The sequence below is a fragment of the Erpetoichthys calabaricus genome, chromosome 3 (genome assembly GCF_900747795.2).
Source record: "Erpetoichthys calabaricus chromosome 3, fErpCal1.3, whole genome shotgun sequence".
In the NCBI taxonomy this organism is placed as follows: Eukaryota; Metazoa; Chordata; class Cladistia; order Polypteriformes; family Polypteridae; genus Erpetoichthys; species Erpetoichthys calabaricus.
The window spans coordinates 35,251,213-35,274,180 of NC_041396.2; the positions used below are offsets into that span (position 1 = coordinate 35,251,213).

The 22,968-nt window shown below is 43.9% G+C and overlaps 1 protein-coding gene across 1 annotated transcript in view; it reads right to left on the reverse strand.

The window, feature by feature from the left end:
- plxna2 (plexin A2) overlaps nucleotides 1–22,968 on the reverse strand; it is a 378,156-nt gene that overhangs the window by 288,258 nt on the left and 66,930 nt on the right. The window contains 3 exon segments of the mRNA XM_051924812.1: nucleotides 4,964–5,101; nucleotides 5,103–5,147; nucleotides 11,536–12,799. Of these exon segments, the coding sequence (XP_051780772.1) occupies nucleotides 4,964–5,101; nucleotides 5,103–5,147; nucleotides 11,536–12,705 (1,353 nt within the window). The 5' untranslated portion in view covers nucleotides 12,706–12,799.

Sequence of the window (22,968 nt, forward strand, 5' to 3'; positions counted from 1 at the left end):
CATAAACATATCAGGAAACATCACGATGAAAGGCGCCATACAAAGGTTTCCTTCAACAGCATGAAAGTATCTGAATGAAGACCACTAAGGCTCCTCTGCTGGTGCCCCTCCCAAGGTTGGCTCCTGCATCGTACTCACTGCTGCCAGGGTAGGCGCCAGCTCCCTGCATGGAGAAACAGCCATGAAAGAAGCTGTTGACGCAATTTTCAAATGTCTCAGCCACGACTCCTCCCCAGACTGGGGTTCAAGTTCTTCTTTTAGGTCAATTCTGTCCACTCTCAATTTATGTTAACATTGCTAGTGTTTATTATTTGCATTATTCTTTTGGCTTTTAATTTCTTCTCTGAGCCTTTGTTATGTGCCTGGTGCTTTGTGGGTGGTTCCCAAAAAGGCGGGGCCACCTGCCCATCACCTCCAGGGACCGCCCTTGGCCCTATAAAGGCGAGGGTTACCCAGAGTTCCTGGCGGTTTATTTCAAATGTCCCCAGGAGTTGATGAGTTTACTTGATTTTCTGGATTTTTGGACTCTCTACTCAGCTTTTTTTTTTTACCATTCTCTGGATTTCTGTATCGGGTTGCCATTGAAATTGCCTGTTGCGGACATTGCAGGTCTTTTATGCTCTTCAAAGCTTCACAGTGTAAAAAAGCCTTTTTGTGAAATATTAAATAACATTCTGCCCTTATATCTAGAGAGGGTTTCATCAGTGGGCGTTTTTGGAACTCTGTAGTGGTTTGGACTCCACGTTCACTGTGTTGCCATGTAAAATATTTAACTAGACAAATAACAGGGGTTTCACAATAGCTCTGTCACAAAAGTACACAGAAGGGCAGCAGGCCTTCAAAAATCCCACACAGATGCCTGACTCAGGTCTGGGCCCCAGGCTTAAATATAGCAGGCTTCAGGCCTACCTGGGCCCAACTACGGGATGTGAGCTTGTGATGAGCACAATGTCGAAAAAGGAAATGGAAATAAATAGAAAGAACTCCTCTGGCCAAACAAAAAAAAAATTACTATTCCAATATTTATGAAAGAATTAAAAAATATCAAAAAAATTAAGCAATATCAAAAATAGCGCAAGAATAAAAAACAAACAAATCCAATGATCCACAGACTAAGAAACAGAACCCTAAATGAAATGTTAGGGTCCAAACCTGAGAAATCCAAAAAAAAAAAAAAAAAAAAAAATCATAAGTGAAATGCAGGAAACCCCAATCAACAATACTGTACCAAAGCGGACGTCAGAAGTTCAGCTTCCCCTTAAATACCCCAGCTATACCATCAGGGGGCCCCGCCTCCTTGGGTTCCACATAAAAAAGATAAGGAAGAAACATTACACTGACATTTTACACAATGCAAAATGGAAAAAAAAAACAGAAAAAAGCAATAGAAAGAGAAGGAAAGAAAGACGAAATAATAACACAGCATTCTAAATTATACTCCAACGAATACTGGAGGAGGAGCTTAGGAGCCACACCCACCAAATGGATTTTTGTATATGCTACCTATGCCATGCAGTGATGGCCCCTTTTCACAGAGAGCACAGTTATGTGATACAACAAGGTGCCGAAGGGGCCACCCACAGCGGTGTTACTTGTGTCACGTAATCCCCTCACCTGATCGTTTCATTTGTATGTTGACGATGTCCCAAACACACGTATTTTTAATAAAATACTGCTAAACGGAGCACGCTCAGACACGATCGAGCATAACATGGAGGTCACAAACTCGCTAATCTGACACAAGGCCACTGAGCCCTGCAGTCTGTCTGTCTGTCCTGTCAGAATCAGGAGCCATGTGACAGCCACCGCCAGATGCAAAACTTCGACCTGCATGTCATGAAAGGAGCTATACGAACAACACAATTTTCACCGCGTGAAAGGCAGAGTGACTCTGATTGTCACATCAGACAGCTGTCCCCATCTCTCCATGATGTCACTTTGATAATTTTGCTTCTTCCAGTTCAGGTCCTGGTTAAGTGACGTGGATGCCAAGAAGCAGCCCTGCATGAGGAGCTTATCCTTGGGTGGGTATAATTGTGCCAGTTTACAGTCACCAGTTACCTCCTCTTGATTGTGTCTGAGAAACGAGAGGACTGGAAAAAAAAAATGCCCACCGGGTGATCGGTCACAGACCAGGTGCGAAATTTGAACCCAGGCTGCTGGCACAAACCACCCCTCCATATCTGAGCTCGCCTGCACTGATGCATGAAGACAGTGCAATGCCAGTGTAAACCCGGGCAAGACATTCTGTTTGACTGCTCAGCGACTGCCAATACAACTCCTGAGGGTCCCGCATGCATAGTCTTGGCATTAGATGGCTGCACCCTTATGTGCACAGTGGAGATATGGCACCACTGCCAAATCCCAGCCCAGTGCCCATTCCCACCTTCGCCCACTTAAATGGTGGGGGTGAGAACTTTGATCTTTAAACTGGAGGAAGAAGTAGTGAGGAAAGCAATGGGGGCACAGACCAGGTGTGGAATGTGACCCCAGAATGCTGCCACCATTCCACCATATAAGATATTAATGCTGTGAAAGGCACTATATGCATAATAAGCAATGCTCTATGAAAGGCATTATATAAATATCATAAGTGAGAAGGTACACAGATGTGTTATGGGGGTGGTGGGCACGAGAGATGTGGTGGTCTTTGTCTGGCTCTCGTGCCCATGGCAGGATTCTTTTTCAACAGATTATTATTGCTCTCGTTATTATTATTATTATTATTATTATTATTCTAGACGTCCGCACAGCAGACATGGCAGTTCAATCTTTGATCTGCCACATAAAGGTCCATTTTCTTCCTGCTCCATCAAAGGAAAAACATGACAAACGGATCCGTCTGAGTGTCTACAAGGAAGTGACCGCAATCCAGGAGGGACGGCTCCGCCAGGCTCGGCTGCACCACTTTGCCGTTTCTTCTGCGATTTCATTTCATGGACCTTTTTCTGGCCTTCCAGCAGCTGCAGACGGGGCTTTGAGGTTTTTCTTTTTTTTCCGTGGCCTCATTTTTGGATCATTTTCAAGTTGTTAAATAAAAAACATCCTGCTCATGATGGGGGGAACTGTCATGAAAAGCCAATTTGGGGGGATTCAGAGGGGATGTGGGGCAAGGGGCACACGGGTACCTGGCATTATACTGTGCTGGTGCCCACAAACCAGGACTGACGTACGTAGAAGGTACAGTGAGGGGGGCCGTGACCAGACAGAGGTCTGCCTGAAGACTTTCACCACACAATGACATTAGAGTGACAGGCGGCAGCGTAATTGAGGGCCTCTTATGAAGACAGAAGATGGGGCAGAAAGAGGGCAGCAGAAGGGATTAGGGGAAGGGGGTCCGGCAGGAGGAGACAGAAGAAGCAGTGCCGAGACTGAGGTCAGGCAGAGGGCAGCAGCGCTGTGAGGTGGGGAGTGGGCAGATGGCTACAGACCCTGCAGTTCTGGGGGGCAGCAGCGCTCTTACAAGCATACATGAAGACAGCACGCTGCCAGCCCAAACAAACATACACCCGGTGCAAGACTTTCTGCTTGATTGCTCAGCGACTGCTACCATAACTCCCCGGGGTCCCGCATGCATATTCTTGGCAGGGGTGATAGATAGCTGCACCCTTGTCTGCACAGTCCCAGATCCATGCCTAATTGCAACTCCCACCTTCACCCACTCAAATGGAGGTCAGAGCCTTGATCTGTAAACTACGGAAACCAGGAGTGAGGAATGCTATGGGGACGTGTTGGCATCTGCCAGCCAGGGTGGGCATATCTGAAAGATCATTTAGGTGTTTTCTGAGAAGTATGACAACCATTAAAAGGCATCAAAAATGTCCAAATAATCCTGCTGTCCCAGCAGGTCACTGTCTGAGTGGAATCTGCATGTTCTCCTCACATGCTGGTTAGGTAATTGTGGACTTTAAAAATGGCTGATGTGACTTTGCCCTGCAATTGGCTGGTGCCGCATCCACTGCTGATGCCTGGTACTGTCGGGACTGATCACACCCACTTGACCCTGAAATGGAAGAAGCGGCTTTGAAGAATGAGTCAAGGTGAGGCAGAGCCTATCCTAGAAGCATTAAGCTCAAGGCGGGGACCAGTTCTGGAAGGGATGCCCGTCTATCACCGATGACACACAAGCATCTCAAACATACGGCGGGCACAAAGCATGTCCAAATAATCCTGCTGCCCCAGTCGGTCGTTGTCTGTGTGGAGTCTGCATGTTCTCCCTGGCATTCACTCACATGCTGGTTAAGTAATTGTGTACTTGTATCAGTTGGTTTGAGTGTGCCACTATGTGCCCAGGAATGGACTAGTATAACATTCAGTGTTTTGGTGCTTGGTGCCCGATACTCTTGGGACTGGCCAGCCACACTTGACTCTGAAATGGAAGAAGCGGCTTTGAAGAATGAGAGTCAAGGCGAGGCAGAGCCTAGGAATCAATTCTGGAAGGGGTGCCAGTCTATTGTAGGTCACACACAAGCACGTCAAACATACAGGGCATCACAAATGTCCCAGCGGGTCATTGTCTGTGTGGTGTCTGCATGTTCTCCCCACTCTTCAGGCACTACCTCACATGCAGATTAGGGAATTGTGGACTTTCTGAGAGGGCCCATCAATATATTTGAAGTATTATAAGTAAGCAGCACAACTTGTAGTGATACGCATCCCAATGCCAATATTCGGGCCTTCACCCAGGTGGCATAAAGCTTAGGACCATAACCACTTAGACACTTTGCTCAAATTTCGTGTAACACACTTTTCCAAAAAATTATCATTTTGAATGATGAGACCCTTCTTTAATGGCCCAATGAGCCCATGGCAGTCACCTACTGATGTCACTCTATGCCACTGACCCGCTCCTGCTTTGGCTAAACTTGACACAGATGTGAAGAGCACAAGCGACTGCCATGGTTAAAATGCCAGCCCAGCAGCTGATCGAATAAATAATAAAATAAAAACACACATGTCTTACCTTCTTGAGTCTGCCACTCTTGGTGCCCACAAATGCCACGCAGTATCTGTTGTAAACGTAAGAGGCCACTGAGGTCATGCGGTCCCGCACCTCTGTGTACAGGGTGAGCCCCTCCACCAGCTGGGACCCCCCCAAGGGGCTGATTGATGTCCAGGCCACAGAAGTTGTCATCTATTGGTACAGGCTGTTTTGGGGAGAAAAATCAAGGAAGACAATTAGCTAAGGGGGGCAATACCAGGTGTCTCTTACTGTGTATGGCCTAATGCTTGTGGCCGGATGAAAGGCACTATATAAAATAGTGGCTAGTGCTAAAGACGTTTGGAGTGGGCAGTTATCCTGATGGCCTCCAGTCTTCTACCAAAACAACTGGAGACCAGGCGGGAGAGAAACATCTGTTAGGCTGTCATTTATTTAGTGCCTGACATGGTGAGAAACATCCATTAGGCTGTATTTTATAAAGTGTCTTACATGGTGAGAAATATCCATCCGTATGTATTTTATAAAGCGTCTTACATAGATAGATAGATAGATAGATAGATAGATAGATAGATAGATAGATAGATAGATAGATAGATAGATAGATAGATAGATAGATAGATAGATAGATAGATAGATGGTGAGAAACATCCATCCGTATGTATTTTATAAAGCGTCTTACATGGTGAGAAACATCCATCCGTATGAATTTTATAAAACGTCTTACATGGTGAGAAACATCCATCCGTATGTATTTTATAAAGCGTCTTACATGGTGAGAAACATCCATCCGTATGTATTTTATAAAGCGTCTTACATGGTGAGAAACATCCATCCGTATGTATTTTATAAAGCGTCTTACATGGTGAGAAACATCCATCCGTATGTATTTTATAAAGCGTCTTACATGGTGAGAAACATCCATCAGTATGTATTTTATAAATTGTCTTACATGGTGAGAAACATCCATCCGTATATATTTTATAAAGCGTCTTACATGGTGAGAAACATCCATCCGTATGTATTTTATAAAGCGTCTTATATGGTGAGAAACATCCATCCGTATATATTTTATAAAGTGTCTTACATGGTGAGAAACATAATCTGGCTGTATATTATGTAGTAACTTATGTAGTGAGAAATATCAACCAGGTTCATTTCTGTATATACATTCATTAGTGTGCATTTTATATTATAAAGTGTCTTACTCTGTGAGAAAAATCTGTCTGGCTACATTTTTGTAGTAACTTACATAAGTGAGGAATATCAATCATGCTCAATTTTATGCAATCTCTTATATAGTGAGAAACATTCATTAGTTGTATCCATGTATTTTATATAGTGTCTTATACAGTATGATGAGAAACATCATCTGGCTGTATGTTATGTAGTGAGAAATATCAACCAGGCTGATTTCTGTGTATATATATATATATATATATATATATATATATATATATATATATATATATATATATATATATATACAGTATTATCATGCATGGGTGTCGGAGGACTCCCCTAAGGGCCACGGAAATGTACGCAATAACCTGCCGAGATGAGAGGGGGGGCTACCGCTGAGTTTGTCCTGTTCTTCTTTTTCCCTCACAGCTCCGAGAAGCTGCCCAGTGCAGGCATTTAACCCTACCATTTCCGGAAGTTTTGCTATAAAAGAAGCGCCGACTAAGAAAATAACAGTCTTTTGCCAGAAGACCCGAACGCGCTGCACGGTGGAGCACGTGACTCTCAAAAGTCCTTAAAGAAGGAGGAATCCCTGGTCATGAATAGTACATTGACATGGTTTTATACTTTTTTCATTTTTGTTTGTTTCTTCTCAAGACGATTAAAAGGGACAACCCAGTTGGCATCCCAAAAGCTCGACTCTTTCCAGTCTGTCCTTCCACCTCCCGACCACTATATATATATATATATATATATATATATATATATATATATAGATTCACTTATATAATGAGAAACATCCGTTAGTTGTTTAAATAGTGTCTTATATGGTGTACCTTATGTAGTACCTTATATGGTGAGAAATATACAACCAGGCTCATTTCTGCATTTCTGGTTGGTATGCTTGTCAGGATTTGGGTTCTGCTAGATCTCTCCTCTGCCTTTGACATGGTCAGCCACCAGATCCTCCTTGTCACCCTCTCTGACCTTGGCATCACTGAGACTATTCTCAGGTGGTCTTGGGCAGATCCTAGCGTGTGTCCTGGTGAGTAGAGACACCAAGAGTGCACCAGGCAAACACATGGGGGCCACAAGGACTGGTGCTGGGCCCACTCCTCTTCTCTCCATATACTTCCTCACCAGGCTCTATGGTTCTTCCTATCTGTACAATGCTGATGATCCACGGCTGTACCTCTCATTCTTCTTATGTATGTCTCTTCAGCACCCCATCTCTGTTCAGCTCATCTTAACGCCAACACCTGTCAATTCTGTACACAACCTTGGGGTGGTGACTGATACCCGGCTCTCCTTCACCGACCCTATTCCAGTTGTCCTTCTGCCTCGCAGACTCCCTCCATACAACGTCCACAAGATCAGACCACGTCTGACAGAGAAGGCAGCACCACTCCTGGTCCAGACTTTGGTCTTATCATGTCTGCTGGCAGAAAGTACGTGTATGTACCACAAAGCCACGGCAGATAATTCAAAATGTGGTGACACGTGTCACTCCTCTTTTTAGATGACCACACTGGGGCTCTGTAGTGACGCGTATTAAATTCAAATCCTTGATGTTTGCCTACAGAGTGGTCAATGGGTCAGCACCTATACGTGTGGTGACATGTTAAGCTCCATCATGACAAATAAAGTCTGCTGATGAGAGATGTCTGGTAGCACCATCTCTCTGTGTTATCCACTCTCAGTCCAGACTCTATTCTCGTGTAACTCCAAGCTGGTGGCACGAGCTGCCGACCTCCATTTGAACCTCTGACTCCCTCAGTGTGTTTAAGAAGACCCTCTCTTGTCTGGTGGATTTCTGATAGGCTTTGTAACTGAGGACGTCTAACCAGCGTGTGTTGTGTTCTGAGCTCTTCACTTGTGGTGATCCATTTTGTACCCTTGCCCTGGTATGCTTGGTCCCAAACAGACCCCCTAGACTGATGTCACTTGGTTATGTTGACCTCTCTTGAGTAAAATGTAAATGTGCTCTGCAGGTTTGACAGAATCCTCAAACTTTAAAAGTGTGCCATCTCACATGGATCTTTGGAAATCTGTCGTGGTTAGAAACAGAAAAACACAACGGTGTCATCGGCCACCTCATATGTGTCACCTGAATTCATGGCACCTTCCACGATCCCTGCAATCCCAGGGGTGTGCACCTCCAAATTGTGCTGCATCACATGTGTGGCCATAGTGCACACACTGAAAGGCGATATATCAGTAACGGAACCAGAGGCATTCAATCTGATGTGACATTCCCAGCCCGGGCCCCCCTGGATTACAAGGAACGCGGCTGTGAGTTTTCCACTTGGAAGCCCCTCTCCATGTCGTCATGAATTTTTCATTGCTTTTGTCAGATGCTTGTCACTGACCGTGTCTAAGTTATGGCTCCGTGAAGCGTTCTGCCGATACTCTGTGGCTGCAACTAATTTAACAAACGTTCTCCTGGGTCAGAGGTCGCTGAATGGGCATGACCGCCAAGTCATGTGGCTCAATAACAGCCCCCGCCTCCCCCATCCCCACACCTTGTGACAGACCACCTCGCTGGACGCTGGCTTCTCTTGTCTCAGCTGGCCTCTGATCTGACTGGGTGCCTGGAGGAGGGAATTACTCTTAAGTGATCTGCGATAATCCCATAAGTGCTACTGATCCCGGAGGAAAGCGGAAAGCCATCGAATCGAAGAGCAATGTGGGATTAAAGGAGGAATGACAGACCTCCACCGAGCCTGGAACGGGCACATCTAATGCTGAGCGGGGCTGAATAACTTCAGTCAAAGGTCTGCCTTTTTAAAGCATCTTTCATCAAGCGGACATGAACAGCTCAAATCATATAGAGGTAGTGAGCTCCAGTGTCCTTGTTAGGGTCCACCTACTGCCTAACACAGTGAGATCTCCCCATCAGGGTGTACTTTATACAGTGCAAACATCCATAAGACTCTCTGCTACAGCCCCTTACATGGTGACACGCAGTCATCTGCCTGTATTTTAAATGATGCCTTATATACTGAGAAACGTTTATCAGCCTGCATTTTATATACTGCAGTGCCATACACAGTGCAAACTCTAATATACAGTAAATAGTGCCTCACTTAGAAGAGACATCAACCAATCAGGCTATATTGTAATTAGTGTTTAATACAGTGAGAAACATTAATCAGACTTTATTTTCCATACTGGGAAATATATAACAAGCGATAATTTTTATAGTGCCTTACATGGTAAGAAGTATCGATTAGACTACAGTTTATATATATTCCATTACATAGTGAAACCTCCATCTGGGTGCATTGTATATAGTGTCTTTCATCAGGCTTAGGCGTATATATTATCTAAAACAGTGAGAAACATCCGTTAGTCTATAATTTATATAGTGTCTTAAATAGGCTCATTTTTTATATACTGTACATCCATTTGTGTGTATTTTATTTTATATAGTATCTTACACCGTGAGAAACATCTGTCTGGATGCATTTTTGTAGTAACTTACATAAGTGAGGAATATCAATCATGCTCAATATTATGCATTCTCTTATATAGTGAGAAACATCCATTAGTGTGTAGTTTATATAGTGTCTTGTATAGTGAGAAACATTTATCTGGCTGTATGTTATGTAGTGCCTTATGTAGTGAGAAATACCAACCAGGTTAATTTCTGTATATGTGTATAGATAGATAGATAGATAGATAGATAGATAGATAGATAGATAGATAGATAGATAGATAGATAGATAGATAGATAGATAGATAAACATTCATTAGTGTGTATTTTATATGGTGTCTTACATTGTGAGAAACATCTGGCTGTATTTTTGTAGTATTTACATAGTGAAGAGTATCAGTCATGCTCAATTTTAAACATTCTCTTTTACAGTGAACAAATGTGTATTTTATATAGCATCTTATGTTGTGAGAAACGTCTATCTGGCTGCATTTTATATAGTGTCTTATATGGTGAGAAACATCCATCAATGTGTATATTATATAGTGTCTTACATGGTGAAAAACATCTGGCTGCATTTTAGGTAGCGATTAATATTGTGAGAAAAATCTATCTGGCTGTATGTTATTTAGTATCTTATGTAGTGAGAAATATCAACCAGGCTCATTTTTTATATACATCCATTAGTGTGTATTTTATTGTAAATAGTGTTTTACATTGTGGGAAACATCAGTCTGGATGCATTTTTGTAGTAACTTACATAGTGAGAAATACTAATCATGCACAATATTATGCATTCTCTAATATAGTGAGAAACATTAATTAGTGTGTATTTTATATAGTGTCTTACATTGTGAGAGACATCTGGCTGCATTTTTGTAGTCCCTAACATAGTGAGAAATATCAATCATGCTCAATTTTATGCATTCTCTTATATAGTGAGAAACGTCCATTAGTGTGTAGTTTATATAGTGTCTTATATGGTGAGAAACATCATCTGGCTGCATTTGATGAACTGCCTTACATAGTGAGAATCATCCATCTGGCTGTATTTTAAGTAGTACTTTACATAATGAGATATATCACTCGGGCTCAATTTTATATATTCCCTTATGTAGTGAGAAACACTCATCAGTCTGTACTTTATATAGTGCCATATACGGTGGGACACATCCAAACAGAACGCTTATCTGACTGAACTTTATTTTACAGTAAGTACTACCTTACATAGTGAGAAATATCACTCAGGTTGAATTTTATATTTTCTCTTACATAGTGAGAAACCCACGTGAGATTACCTTTTATATTTTATCTTACCCTGATCACGACATTCACTCTTATTTGATAACATCCTACATAGTGAGCACTGATATCAAACTTAGTAGAGCGAGAGCTTCATATGATATACAGCAGTGCCTTATGTATTAAGTTAGCCATTCGCATACAGGCCATGATTTGATACACAGCATCAAATAACTATGAAGTATGAACTATGAACATGCCCTTTATGGTATATAGTGACTTTCACAGCGCACATGATCCATCTTTACTCCAAATACGCATTTCGTATCTCATGCTGGGCGTTTCCTATTAGTCTATTATTTTTTATTGTTCACATCTTTTTTTAGTTAATATGGTGACTTGACGGTGTAATTTTAGGTAGCACCTCGTGCACGACTCACTATGTCTACTTTCTAATGTAGAACGTGTCACACATAGGGCACAATATTAATCATGTAGCATCTTATGTTTGCTCTTTAAACATTTTGCAGCTCAAAATCAGATCACAGACTGAAGTACCATAGATGGCTACTGCGGGCAGAGGACTCGGAGGTCACAGTCACCGGTGGTCCCGTCCAAGGTGGGTAAAAGGACAGGCTCGGCCATCTGCGTCCCTGATCTGCGCTAAGCAGGTCCCATAATGGAGGATTTTTATCTCCATCACCCGGTAAGCCCCCCGGTGCCCCCTCATACTCACAGCCTTGGTGCACTGGACGTCTTTGCCCAGCAGCCAGTTGAGCTCCAGGTTGCCCTCTCCCTGGTAGCAGGACTGCAGGCGCTCCCTGATGCGGGCATTGATGTCCCGGATGGTGAAGACACAGAGGGCCGAGTCATCGGGCGGGTGGTGGTACTGCTTCTGGCCCTTGGAGAAGACGGCGAAGAGCACGTCGTCCTGGGCGCTGATGTTGAGAGCGGCGGCCAGCACCTCCCCAGGCTTGGTGCGATAGGCGGCCTGCAGCAGCCGGTACTCCACCCCGTGGCGTGTGCAGCCAATAGGAAGGGAGACATAGGAGTGGAACTTGTTGTCGTCCTTACAGAGGCGCACGATGCGCGAGGTGTAGAAGAGGTCGGTGCCGTGAGCCCCCGAGTTCAGGCCCAGAGGGGTTTCTGGCTGCACGGTGAGGAAGTAGACGAAGTTCCCACTGGCAAAACCGTAAACATAGAAAATGTCAAAGTGGGAGACGAGGGTCAGAGTGTCAGACGGAATCTTAATCAGCGAGGAGACAAAGTCAGTGTGAAGCTCATAGTCCAGCATGGCAGACGACTCGGGGTCTTTGGGCAGCTTGCGGCTAGAGATGGTGGGGAAGTAGTCCTGCTTGCCGTCCACGGCGGTCCCGATGAAGAGAGTGCCGTCCTCGCCCTGTGAGGGCACGATCACGCCGTACATGGTGCCGGTCTCATTGACGCTCGACAGGTAGTGCTCCTTCTTGTGCGAGGGCTCCACCAGGATGAAGAGGTCGTCGAGACGCAGCAGTTTGCACACCCCCTGATACAGGCTGCCGCAGGCCAGCAGCCGGTTCTGCGAGTAGTCGATGAGCAGCAGCTTGTTGACGTTGTTGGTGAGGGTCAGGGGCTCGCTGCACGGCTGGACTATGAGGGGCGGGTAGCAGGACTTGTTGTCCTCCTCGGGACCCGTGTTGTGGGAAACCAGCAGCGTCAAGTTGCCTGAAAGCTTGTAGACCCGGTTGACAGCGCCAATGTAGAGCATGCCCGTCTTCTGGTGCACCATCAGGTGGTTGAACGTCCAGTCGCGGTTCTCGGCATGGAAGGTGGCGAAACTCTGGCACCACGAGACCTCGGGAGGGAGGAGCACTGCCAGGAGGAAGGCCACCCGGTGTGCCCAGAGGGAAGTCCTTCGTAAAGTCATCGTCAGTGAGAGAAAGAGAGAGAGAGAGAGAGAGAGAGAGAGATGTCTCGGCAAAGGCTTCTTCACGAGCCGCTGGGAGGAACTTCACATGGTGCTGAAACGAGAGCAAGAAAGAGAGAAGAGGAACAGGGATCAGACGAGCTGAGGAAACATGGTGGCAAAGGGGGCAACAGATTACTGGAGAGGGCCTTTCACATCTGTCTACTGACAGTCGGGTACTTACATCTCTCTATTGTATAGCGCCAGCTAGGGAGACACTGCCATCTGTGTAGTAACGCATATCTAATCCTCCTCCTCCTATTATCTATTTTATAGTGCCTTTCACATCACTCAATCTAGATACTACCATCAATTTTATAGTGTCTTTCACATCTGTATATTTACTATGACTATTGCCATCTATTTTATGGTACCTTTTTATAGTGCCTTCCACTCCCACTATCGATCTACTGTATAGTACCTGTCACATCTAGATCTACTACTACTACGACTATCTATTTTATAGCTGCTTTCACATCTGTATATCTAACACTGCTTCTATCATTTTATAGTGCCTTTCACATATCTCTATCTAGATACTACCATCTATTTCACATCTGTCTATTTACTACTACTTTCTGTCTATGCACATATATCTCCGCTATAGTGCCTTTTACCCATGCTTATCTACTGTATAGCTCCTTTCACATCTGTCTCTCTAGCTAGATAAACAACACTTTCTGTCTGTTTTGTAGTGCCTTTCACATCTGTCTGTCTACTTTCTCTCTATTGTATAGCATCTCTATCTATGCATTGTATAGGGCCTTTTACATCTGTCTATTTAGATATATTCTACTTTCTGTCTATTATATAGTGCCTTTCACATCTGTCTATGTATTATACTAGCTGTTCCCGGCAGCTTTGCTCAAGTAGCAGTGAAACAGGACAAACTTTAAAAATCAATAAAGAAAATTAAAAAAATGTAATTCTGGCCAAGCAGAAGGTAGGTATTCTCCAATGTCAAACGTTGGCACTGTATCTGATTGTGTTCAGCTCTGACGGGACAGCGTTCCCCGCGCGGGAGAAAAGCAGATGGCCGTGATATCTCTGGTAGTCAGCAGCTACCCTCTAAAACACACGGAGCTCTGAACTCTCTGTCAAAAACGTCAAAGGTCACTCCTTAACAATCTCTAAATGATAGCGACTATTGAACAAACAGGCAAGGTACACTCCAACACGAGAAGTAGACCGACTCGCACAGAGGCTGGCACATGAGTGAGGAGGGCCCCACTCCTGACATCACGCTTCCCTCTCCTCTTGGCCTGCAGTCTCTCTCTCTGATTCGCGTGAATGAATTACTGCCACAAGCGAACTATCATACATAGTGTAATGACAGAGGTCTCAAAATCAACCGGAACGTTCAAGCAAATTACAGAAAAAAAAACCAATCTAAATCCGTTAAGTAGTTCTCTCGTGAACAGCGGACAGACAGACATTGGATTTTATTTATATATATATATATATATATATATATATATATATATATATATATATATATATATATATATATATATATATAATAGATATAGATATAGATAGTGCCTTACATATCTGTCTCTCCTTCTCTATATATTCTACTTTCTATGTATTTTATAGTGCCTTTCACATTTCTCTATCTATTACTACTATCTATTATATAGTGTCTTTCCCATCTGTGTCTCTATCTCGATATGTTCTACTTTCTGTCTATTATACAGTGTCTTTCACCTCTATCTACGTATTACAGTGCATCCGGAAAGTATTCACAGAGCATCACTTTTTCCACATTTTGTTATGTTACAGCCTTATTCCAAAAACACAACACCCCATAATGACAATGTGAAAAAAGTTTACTTGAGATTTTTGAAAATTTATTAAAAATAAAAAAATTGAGAAAGCACATGTACATAAGTTTTCACAGCCTTTGCTGTGAAGCTCAAAATTGAGCTCAGGTGCCTCCTGTTTCCCCTGATCATCCTTGAGATGTTTCTGCAGCTTCATTGGAGTCCACCTCTGGTAAATTCAGTTGACTGGACATGATTTGGAAAGGCAAACACCTGTCTATATAAGGTCCCACAGTTGACAGTTCATGTCAGAGCACAAACCAAGCATGAAGTCAAAGGAATTGTCTGTAGACCGCCGAGACAGGATTGTCTCGAGGCACAAATCTGGGGAAGGTTACAGAAAAATTTCTGCTGCTTTGAAGGATCCCAATGAGCACAGTGGCCTCCATCATCCGTAACTGGAAGAAGTTCGAAACCACCAGGACTCTTCCTAGAGTTGGCCGGCCATCTAAACCGAGCGATCGGGGAGGAAGGGCCTTAGTCAGGGAGGGGACCAAGAACCCGATGGTCACTCTGTCAGAGCTCCAGAGGTCCTCTGTGGAGAGAGGAGAACCTTCCAGAAGGACAACCATCTCTGCAGCAATCCACCAATCAGGCCTGTATGGTAGAGTGGCCAGACGGAAGCCACTCCTTAGTAAAAGGTACATGGCAGCCTGCCTGGAGTTTTCCAAAAGGCACCTGAAGGACTCTCAGACCATGAGAAAGAAAATTCTCTGGTCTGATGAGACAAAGATTGAACTCTTTGGTGTGAATGCCAGGCGTCACATTTGGTGGAAACCTGGCACGATCCCTACAGTGAAGCATGGTGGTGGTAGCATCATGCTGTGAGGATGTTTTTCAGCGGCAGGGACTGGGAGACTAGTCAGGATAAAGGGAAAGATGACTGCAGCAATGTACAGAGACATCCTGGATGAAAACCTGCTCCAGAGCGCTCTTGATCTCAGACTGGGGCGACGGTTTATCTTTCAGCAGGACAACGACCCTAAGCACACAGCCAAGATATCAAAGGAGTGGCTTCAGGACAACTCTGTGAATGTTCTTGAGTGGCCCAGCCAGAGCCCAGACTTGAATCCGATTGAACATCTCTGGAGAGATCTTAAAATGGCTGTGCACCGACGCTTCCCATCCAACCTGATGGAGCTTGAGAGGTGCTGTAAAGAGGAATGGGCGAAACTGGCCAAGGATAGGTGTGCCAAGCTTGTGGCATCATATTCAAAAAGACTTGAGGCTGTAATTGCTGCCAAAGGTGCATCGACAAAGTATTGAGCAAAGGCTGTGAATACTTATGTACATGGGATTTCTTAGTTTTTTTATTTTTAATAAATTTGCAAAAATCTCAAGTAAACTTTTTTCACGTTGTCATTATGGGGTGTTGTGTGCAGAATTCTGAGGAAAAAAATGAATTTAATCCATTTTGGAATAAGGCTGTAACATAACAAAATGTGGAAAAAGCAATGTGCTGTGAATACTTTTCAGATGCACTGTATATAGTGCCTTTCATATCTGTCTCTCTCTCTATATATATTCTACTTTCTATGTATTTTATAGTGCCTTTCACATTTCTCTATCTATTACTACTATCTATTATATAGTGTCTTTCACATCTGTGTCTCTATCTCGATGTGTTCTACTTTCTGTCTATTATACAGTGTCTTTCACCTCTATCTACGTATTATATAGTGCCTTTCATATCTGTCTCTCTCTATATATATTCTACTTTCTATGTATTATATAGTGTCTTTCACATCTGTGTCTCTATCTCGATGTGTTCTACTTTCTGTCTATTATACAGTGTCTTTCACCTCTATCTACGTATTATATAGTGCCTTTCATATCTGTCTCTCTCTATATATATTTTACTTTCTATGTATTTTATAGTGCCTTTCACATCTCTCCGTCTATTACTACTCTCTATTATATAGTGCCTTTCACATCTGTGTCTCTATCTCGATATGTTCTACTTTCTGCCTACTCAGTAGTGCCCATCACATCTGCCTATCTACTACTACTAACTACGTCTGTCTGTCATTTATATAGCGCCTTCATGTCTATCCGTCTCTACTAAATAACACGAAGAGCTTGATTGTAATCCATTTCTATCTATCATGGTGCCGGACTGCAGTTTCGCGTGTTGGTTGGACATGCAGGTTAGAATTTCTGCTCCTGTCCTGATACCATGGCAACCACTACATAATTGGCACTGCCCACTCCCCTCGCCTGGCATGTCGATACTTCACACTGTACCCAAAGCCCAGTACTGGAGCACCGAGTGCAGTCGCACGCTAGACTTCGGCTGGCTTAAACACACTGGTCTTCCTTTGTTTCCCCCTAAGCTAAGGTGTTTCCTGGGGGACGTCCCCTCAGCCCTGGACCACCTCCGTCATGAGGCTAATGACCCACAAAGTCCTTCTTTCTTTCTGGAACAGTCCATTGCAGTACACTGGCCGTGCTCCAGTTCCACTTGTTTCCTCACTGGCCAGGCTCTGTCGACCCCCCCGGTGATCCCGAGTTCAACTGACACACTTTGAATGTGACCCTGCGAGTGACTCAGCCGTTTCCCTTCTCTTTAGCGAATAAACAAGTATTGGAGTTTGAGTGACCGAGTCCTAAAGAGAGCAGTCTCCAGGTTTTCTATAAAATGTAAAATGAGTCATAAGAATCAGTGATTCAGCCGTTCTCATATTTAAACATTACTAACTTGTCATGACCAAACAAGAACTGAAGGAGAGTGAGTGGGCATGTGTGTGAAGTGTGCCCCATGACGGACTGGCATGTCATCCAAGATGGCTTCCCAACAGACAGGTGTGTCGATGATTGATTGATGGGGTAACTTCTGGACACCAATGATGCCACCCTGTTAGACACTGGCAGAATGATTATGTGAAGTGCTGTACAGGACCCATACAACGCCCACAGAGTTTAAGTGAATTACCGAATCTTGCAACATTCCCAGCCAGGCCTTATTAGCAGGAAGGAGCACAAATACCGTAAATATGAAAACTGTTACTCCGCTCCTCTCCAGAATCTGCTGGAAGGTGTTAAAATATGATCACAATCTGTTAATTAGACCGCTAAATAGTCTTCTTTTACCTTTTGAATTATCAGATCTTCCAGGGATTGATAATTTCCAGAAGAGCAGTCATTCTAAAATGAATAAGGCTGTCATTAGGGATGCGGATCCCACAGTCAAACTGGAATGGAGGCAAGTGGCGCTTCATCTGTAATCTCATTAGCATATTTTATGCAAATCAGCGCTATGAATATTCTAAACAGCACTCCTAAAGTAACTAACTGACACATAAAGAGTCAAAAAGTAATAATCAAAGCTGGGGCGGCACTAGTGGAGTAAGTGCTGGACAGCATGCCCAGTCACATGTGGGAGTCCACGCTAACATAGTCAGATACCAAATGGGCATTCCGAGTCCAAAATGGAGATGGAACCATCGCCATCATGCTGAAATAACCACCAGGCATCATTATAACACAGGACCTGTCTGACACAAAAAAATGCCAACTGGGCATTCTGAATCTAAAGCAGCATGGTAGGTGTGATCTGTGCCAGTGATAGTGAGCTGAGCATTCACTTCATCAGACAGCATGGAGGTTTTAAATATCTGGCATAATGGAATACCCACTTTGGGTTTCACGTGTCAGAGAGAATGGAGGTATTATAGTTGGGAGCCCATGCCAATATAATGAGACACCTTCAATTCAGTATGCCCACTTGGTAAAGTGGTGTGGATAAAAGTGGGATCTTTGCCAATGAAATGAGAGAACTGCTTGGATTTTCAGAACTTAAGACAACATACAGGGAACCTGCTGGGCATAATGAGATGCCCTCTTTGCATTGTTGTCAATGGCAGCATTACAGTTGGGAGCCTGTGCCAATATAATGAGATTCCAAATGGGTATTCTGAGTTTAATCAGAATGGTGGAGATTCAGGTGGGATCTGTGCCAGTAGAGTTAGATAAGACGACATGAAGGTTTTAAAAGTGGGAACCCGACTCCAGTAATGAGATACCCACTAGAATGAATGAAGTTGTTACAGTTGAGTGCAAGTGCCAATGTAATGGGCAGAGGTTGGGTTGGGAGCCTGTGCTGATACAGCATGTTGTCGCACCCACCTTAGGATACCAGACTAGGACAACACGTGCAGCCATGCAACGGGTGACCCCTCAGCACCACACTAGTTCAGGTGGCATGGAACAGTGCAAGGTTTTTATGGTGGCTGGAGTGCCAATTCTGCCATCAACGCCCAGGCTTTTCTCTGCAGGTTGGGTCAGATTGAATTTAAAGCTGAATGGCGATGATACATATGGGGTCTCTGCCAATACAGTGAGCATTCACATCATGAGACAACATGAAGGTTTGAAAAGTAGGACCCTGTCTTTAATGATGAGATACCCACTAGAAAGAATGAAGTTTTTAGTGCAAGTGCCAATATGATGGGCAGTTTGAATTTAAAGCAGAATGGTGATGCAACACGTGGGATCTGTGCCAGTATAGTGAGCATTCACTTCATAAGACAACATGGTTTTAAAAGCCGTCTTTAATGATGACATGCCCGCTTGGCATTTCAGGCATCAGAGAGAATGAAGTTATTACAGTTGAGTGCAAGTGCCAATATAATGAGATGCCAAATGGGCATTTTTGAATGGTGACAATCCAGGTGGGTTCTCTGCCAATACAGTGAGCATGAGCATTCACACCATAAGGCAATATGAAGGTTTTAAAAGTGGGAACCTGTCTGGCATAATGAGATACCTACTTTGCATTTTGGGCATCAGAAAGAATGGTGGCATTACAGCTGGGAGCCTGTGCCAATATAATGAGATTCCAAATGGGTATTCTGAGTTTAATCAGAATGGTGGAGATTCAGCTGGGATCTATGCCAGTATAGTGAGATAAGACAACACGAAGGTTTTAAAAGTGGGAACCCGTCTTCAATAATGAGATACCCATGAGAAAGCATGAAGTTGTTACAGTTGAGTGCAAGTGCCAATTTAATGGGCAGTTTGAATTTAAAGCAGAATGGTGACGATCCACATGGAATCTGTGCCAATATAGTGAGCGTTCACATCATAAGATAACATAGAGGTTTTAAAAGTGGGAACCCGTCTTTAATGATGACATGCCTGCTTGGCATTTCATGCGTCAGACAGTATGGAGTTGTTATAGTTGAGTGCAAGTGCCAATATAATGAGATGCCAAATGGTACATTTTGAATCAAAATCAGAATGGTGCCAATCCAGGGTGGGATCTCTGCCAGTACAGTGAGCATTCACATCACAAGACAATATGAAGGTGTTAAAAGTGGTAACCCATCTGGCATAATGAGATACCCGCTTTGCCTATCTGCCATCCAAGAGAATGGAGGTGCTGGCAGTTGAAACTCTGTACCAATATAATGAGATGCCAACTAGGCATACTGAGTCACGAGATGTGTAATCTTTACTAATATAATAAGAGTATTGTGGGGCATCCTGAACTTTAAACAACATAGAGGGACCCTGCTGGCATAATGAGATACCAATTTTGCATCTCAGACATCAGAGAGAATGGAGGGACTACTGTGCCAATATAATGAGATGCCAAATGGGCATTTTGAATCAAACGCAGAATGGTGACAAAACCAGGTGGGATCTGTGCCAATAAAGTGAACATTCACATCATAAGACAATATGAAGGTGTTAAAAGTGGAAACCTGTCTGGCATAATGAGATACCCACTCTGCCTATCTGCCATCCAAGAGAATGGAGGTGCTAGCAGTTGAGAGAGTCTGTACCAATATAATGAGGTACCAACTAGACATACTGAGTCCAAGGCAACGTGCAGTCTTTGCTAATATAATGAAAGAACTGCTAGGCATCCTGAACTTAAAACAACATTGAGGGACCCCGCTGGCATAATGAGATACCCGCTTTGCCTCTCAGGCATCAAAGAGAGTGGAGGGACTACTGTGCCAATATAATGAGATACCAACTATTTGTTCTGAGCCTCATACAAAATGGTGACATTTCAAGTAGGAACCCGTGCCAGTCTAACGGGATAAGTGAACATTTCAAAGATAAGCTGAATGCCAGGATAACAAGTTTGGGAAGCCCTTCTGGGCATTCTAATCGTAAGGTAACACAGAAGCATTGCAAGTGGGAGCTTTTCAACATTATAAGATACCCACGATGAATTCTGGGCATCGGACTGAATCAAGATAATCAAGATATGTCATTTAAGGCCGTGCACCTTGCCAGGCTTTGTGATGAGGTGATAGCACGGTGGTGGCAGCCTGCTGCAATAATAATGTGACACCGGTAGTTCATTCTTGGGGTCAAAGAGCATGGAGGTATTACATGTGGGAACGTATGCCAACAAAATGAGATACCAGATGGGCACTTTCAGCGTAAAACAAGCCAGTTTTCTTACATGTGGGAACATGCCTTAAATAATAAGATACCCACGGTTGTGAACCTGTGCCAACATCATACGATTTTCCACTGGGCATCCTGATCATAACATGGCATGCAGGTATAGCATTGGCGCAGGACCGGTCTGACATAACGAGATACCCACTATGCTTTTCAGGCATCACACAGAATGGAGGGATTCGAGTTGAGAACCTATGCCAGCATAATGAGATACCTGCTGGGTATTCTGATCATAAAGGTGTACTTGGTATAGCGAGATACCCACTTAACATTCTGGGCATCAAAGGGAATGAGAGTATTACATTTGGAAACCAGTGCCCAGATAACATACCTATGGATCATTCTAAGCATAAAACAGAAGGACTGGGCATTCTGTCAATTAGAAAGATTGAGCTATTATGGTAAGGGACAGATGCCAACATAATGAGATACCCGCTGGACATTCTGAGAAAAAGACAACATGGCAAAGCTGTGAACGGGAGCCTGTTTGAAATAATGAGACAGGCGTCGGGTACTGTGAGATTCAGACCATTTGAAAGTGGGAACCTGTGCCAACGTAATGAGATCCCTACTGGGCACCCTGAGCATGAGACGTTACATAGGTGTTACGAGTGTGAATCTGTGCTGACATGATTAGGTACCTACTGGGCATTGTGAGCCTGAGTGGAAATTGGTTCAACAAAATGTGATACCTGCTTAGTATTCAGAGCAAAAGAAAGAACTGGAACTTGTGCTGACACAATTCATTCAGACTGGCAGACAACCTGGAGGCTTTGCAAGTAAGAATCTGTTCACACGTTCTGGGATGCCCATGGGGTACCAAGTGCATTCAAGAACACAGAGGGGAAATGAGGGAACTGCTGGGGACTCCCAGAGTAGAAGAGTGTGAAGATATTCCAAGGGGGAAGCCGTAGAGACCAAATGAGATACCCACTGGGCGCTACGAGTGAGAAACTATGAGGAGCCAGTGAGATGTGGCATCAGCATTCAGATGGCACACATGGGAAATGGTGAAAAACCTCCGGGGGGGGGGGGGGGGGGGGGGGGCAGTGGAAGCTTACACCAAGATCAAGACAAAGCAAGTGAGTGCCCACAGGGCTTACTCCGATCAGGGCCGGTGCGTTAAATAATGCCATCTGAGACCGGGCACCTTACTAGACTGGAGACACGACACAGCGCCAATCTGCAATACGGGCATCACGATACCCGCAATCTCACAATGCACTACATCCTTGGAACAATCGGAACATAATTTGCTTTAGAAGAGTAAAACATACAGAACTGCCATTCAAAACAATCCAAGTGTGTAAATTCATCAGTGCGTCTGTGTGACCGTCCCCTAAAATCAGCAATGGTGACTGCGGAGCTGAATGTGAAACAAACCTCAGCTGTGTCACTTCTCTAAATGCCAACACAATAATAGGTGCCCGCCTGCCCTTCTTCACCAAACTCGCCCAGCGCTCTCATAAGAGTCGTTTTAGCAGCCATCAAGTGGGTGACTGGCACCTTCAGAACCTTCTGGAAACTAACAACATTTTACAAAACGGCATAATCAGCCTGTGACTTTTCAGTCATCTTTTCTCAGACTATGTCCCGATATTTGCCATCTAATTATAATTTTCTGTTATAAGTTCCTTATTATTATGATTATATTTTAATAAATGACAGGTTGCTTTCTCATTTCTATACTTGGTCCTTATACCTTGAGTGACTGAAGTAAATATTAGGGCACCTGGTGATGGCAGATTGCTGTTTTCTCTCCCACAGGGCTATCAAGGCTGAGAGGTTGCACCTCCGTAGAAGAACAAGTGCGTCAGAAGTAAGACACCCCGCTGGCTGGTAAGTGGCATATAACCAAAGTGAGGGCATTGGCACAGGAGTCCCTGAGTGGAGTGCTAAGAGTGCCCCTCAGATACGTAATGACGTGAAGGGGGTCCCGTGTGGAGTGTTACAGAGTGACTGGCAGTTGGGCTTCACT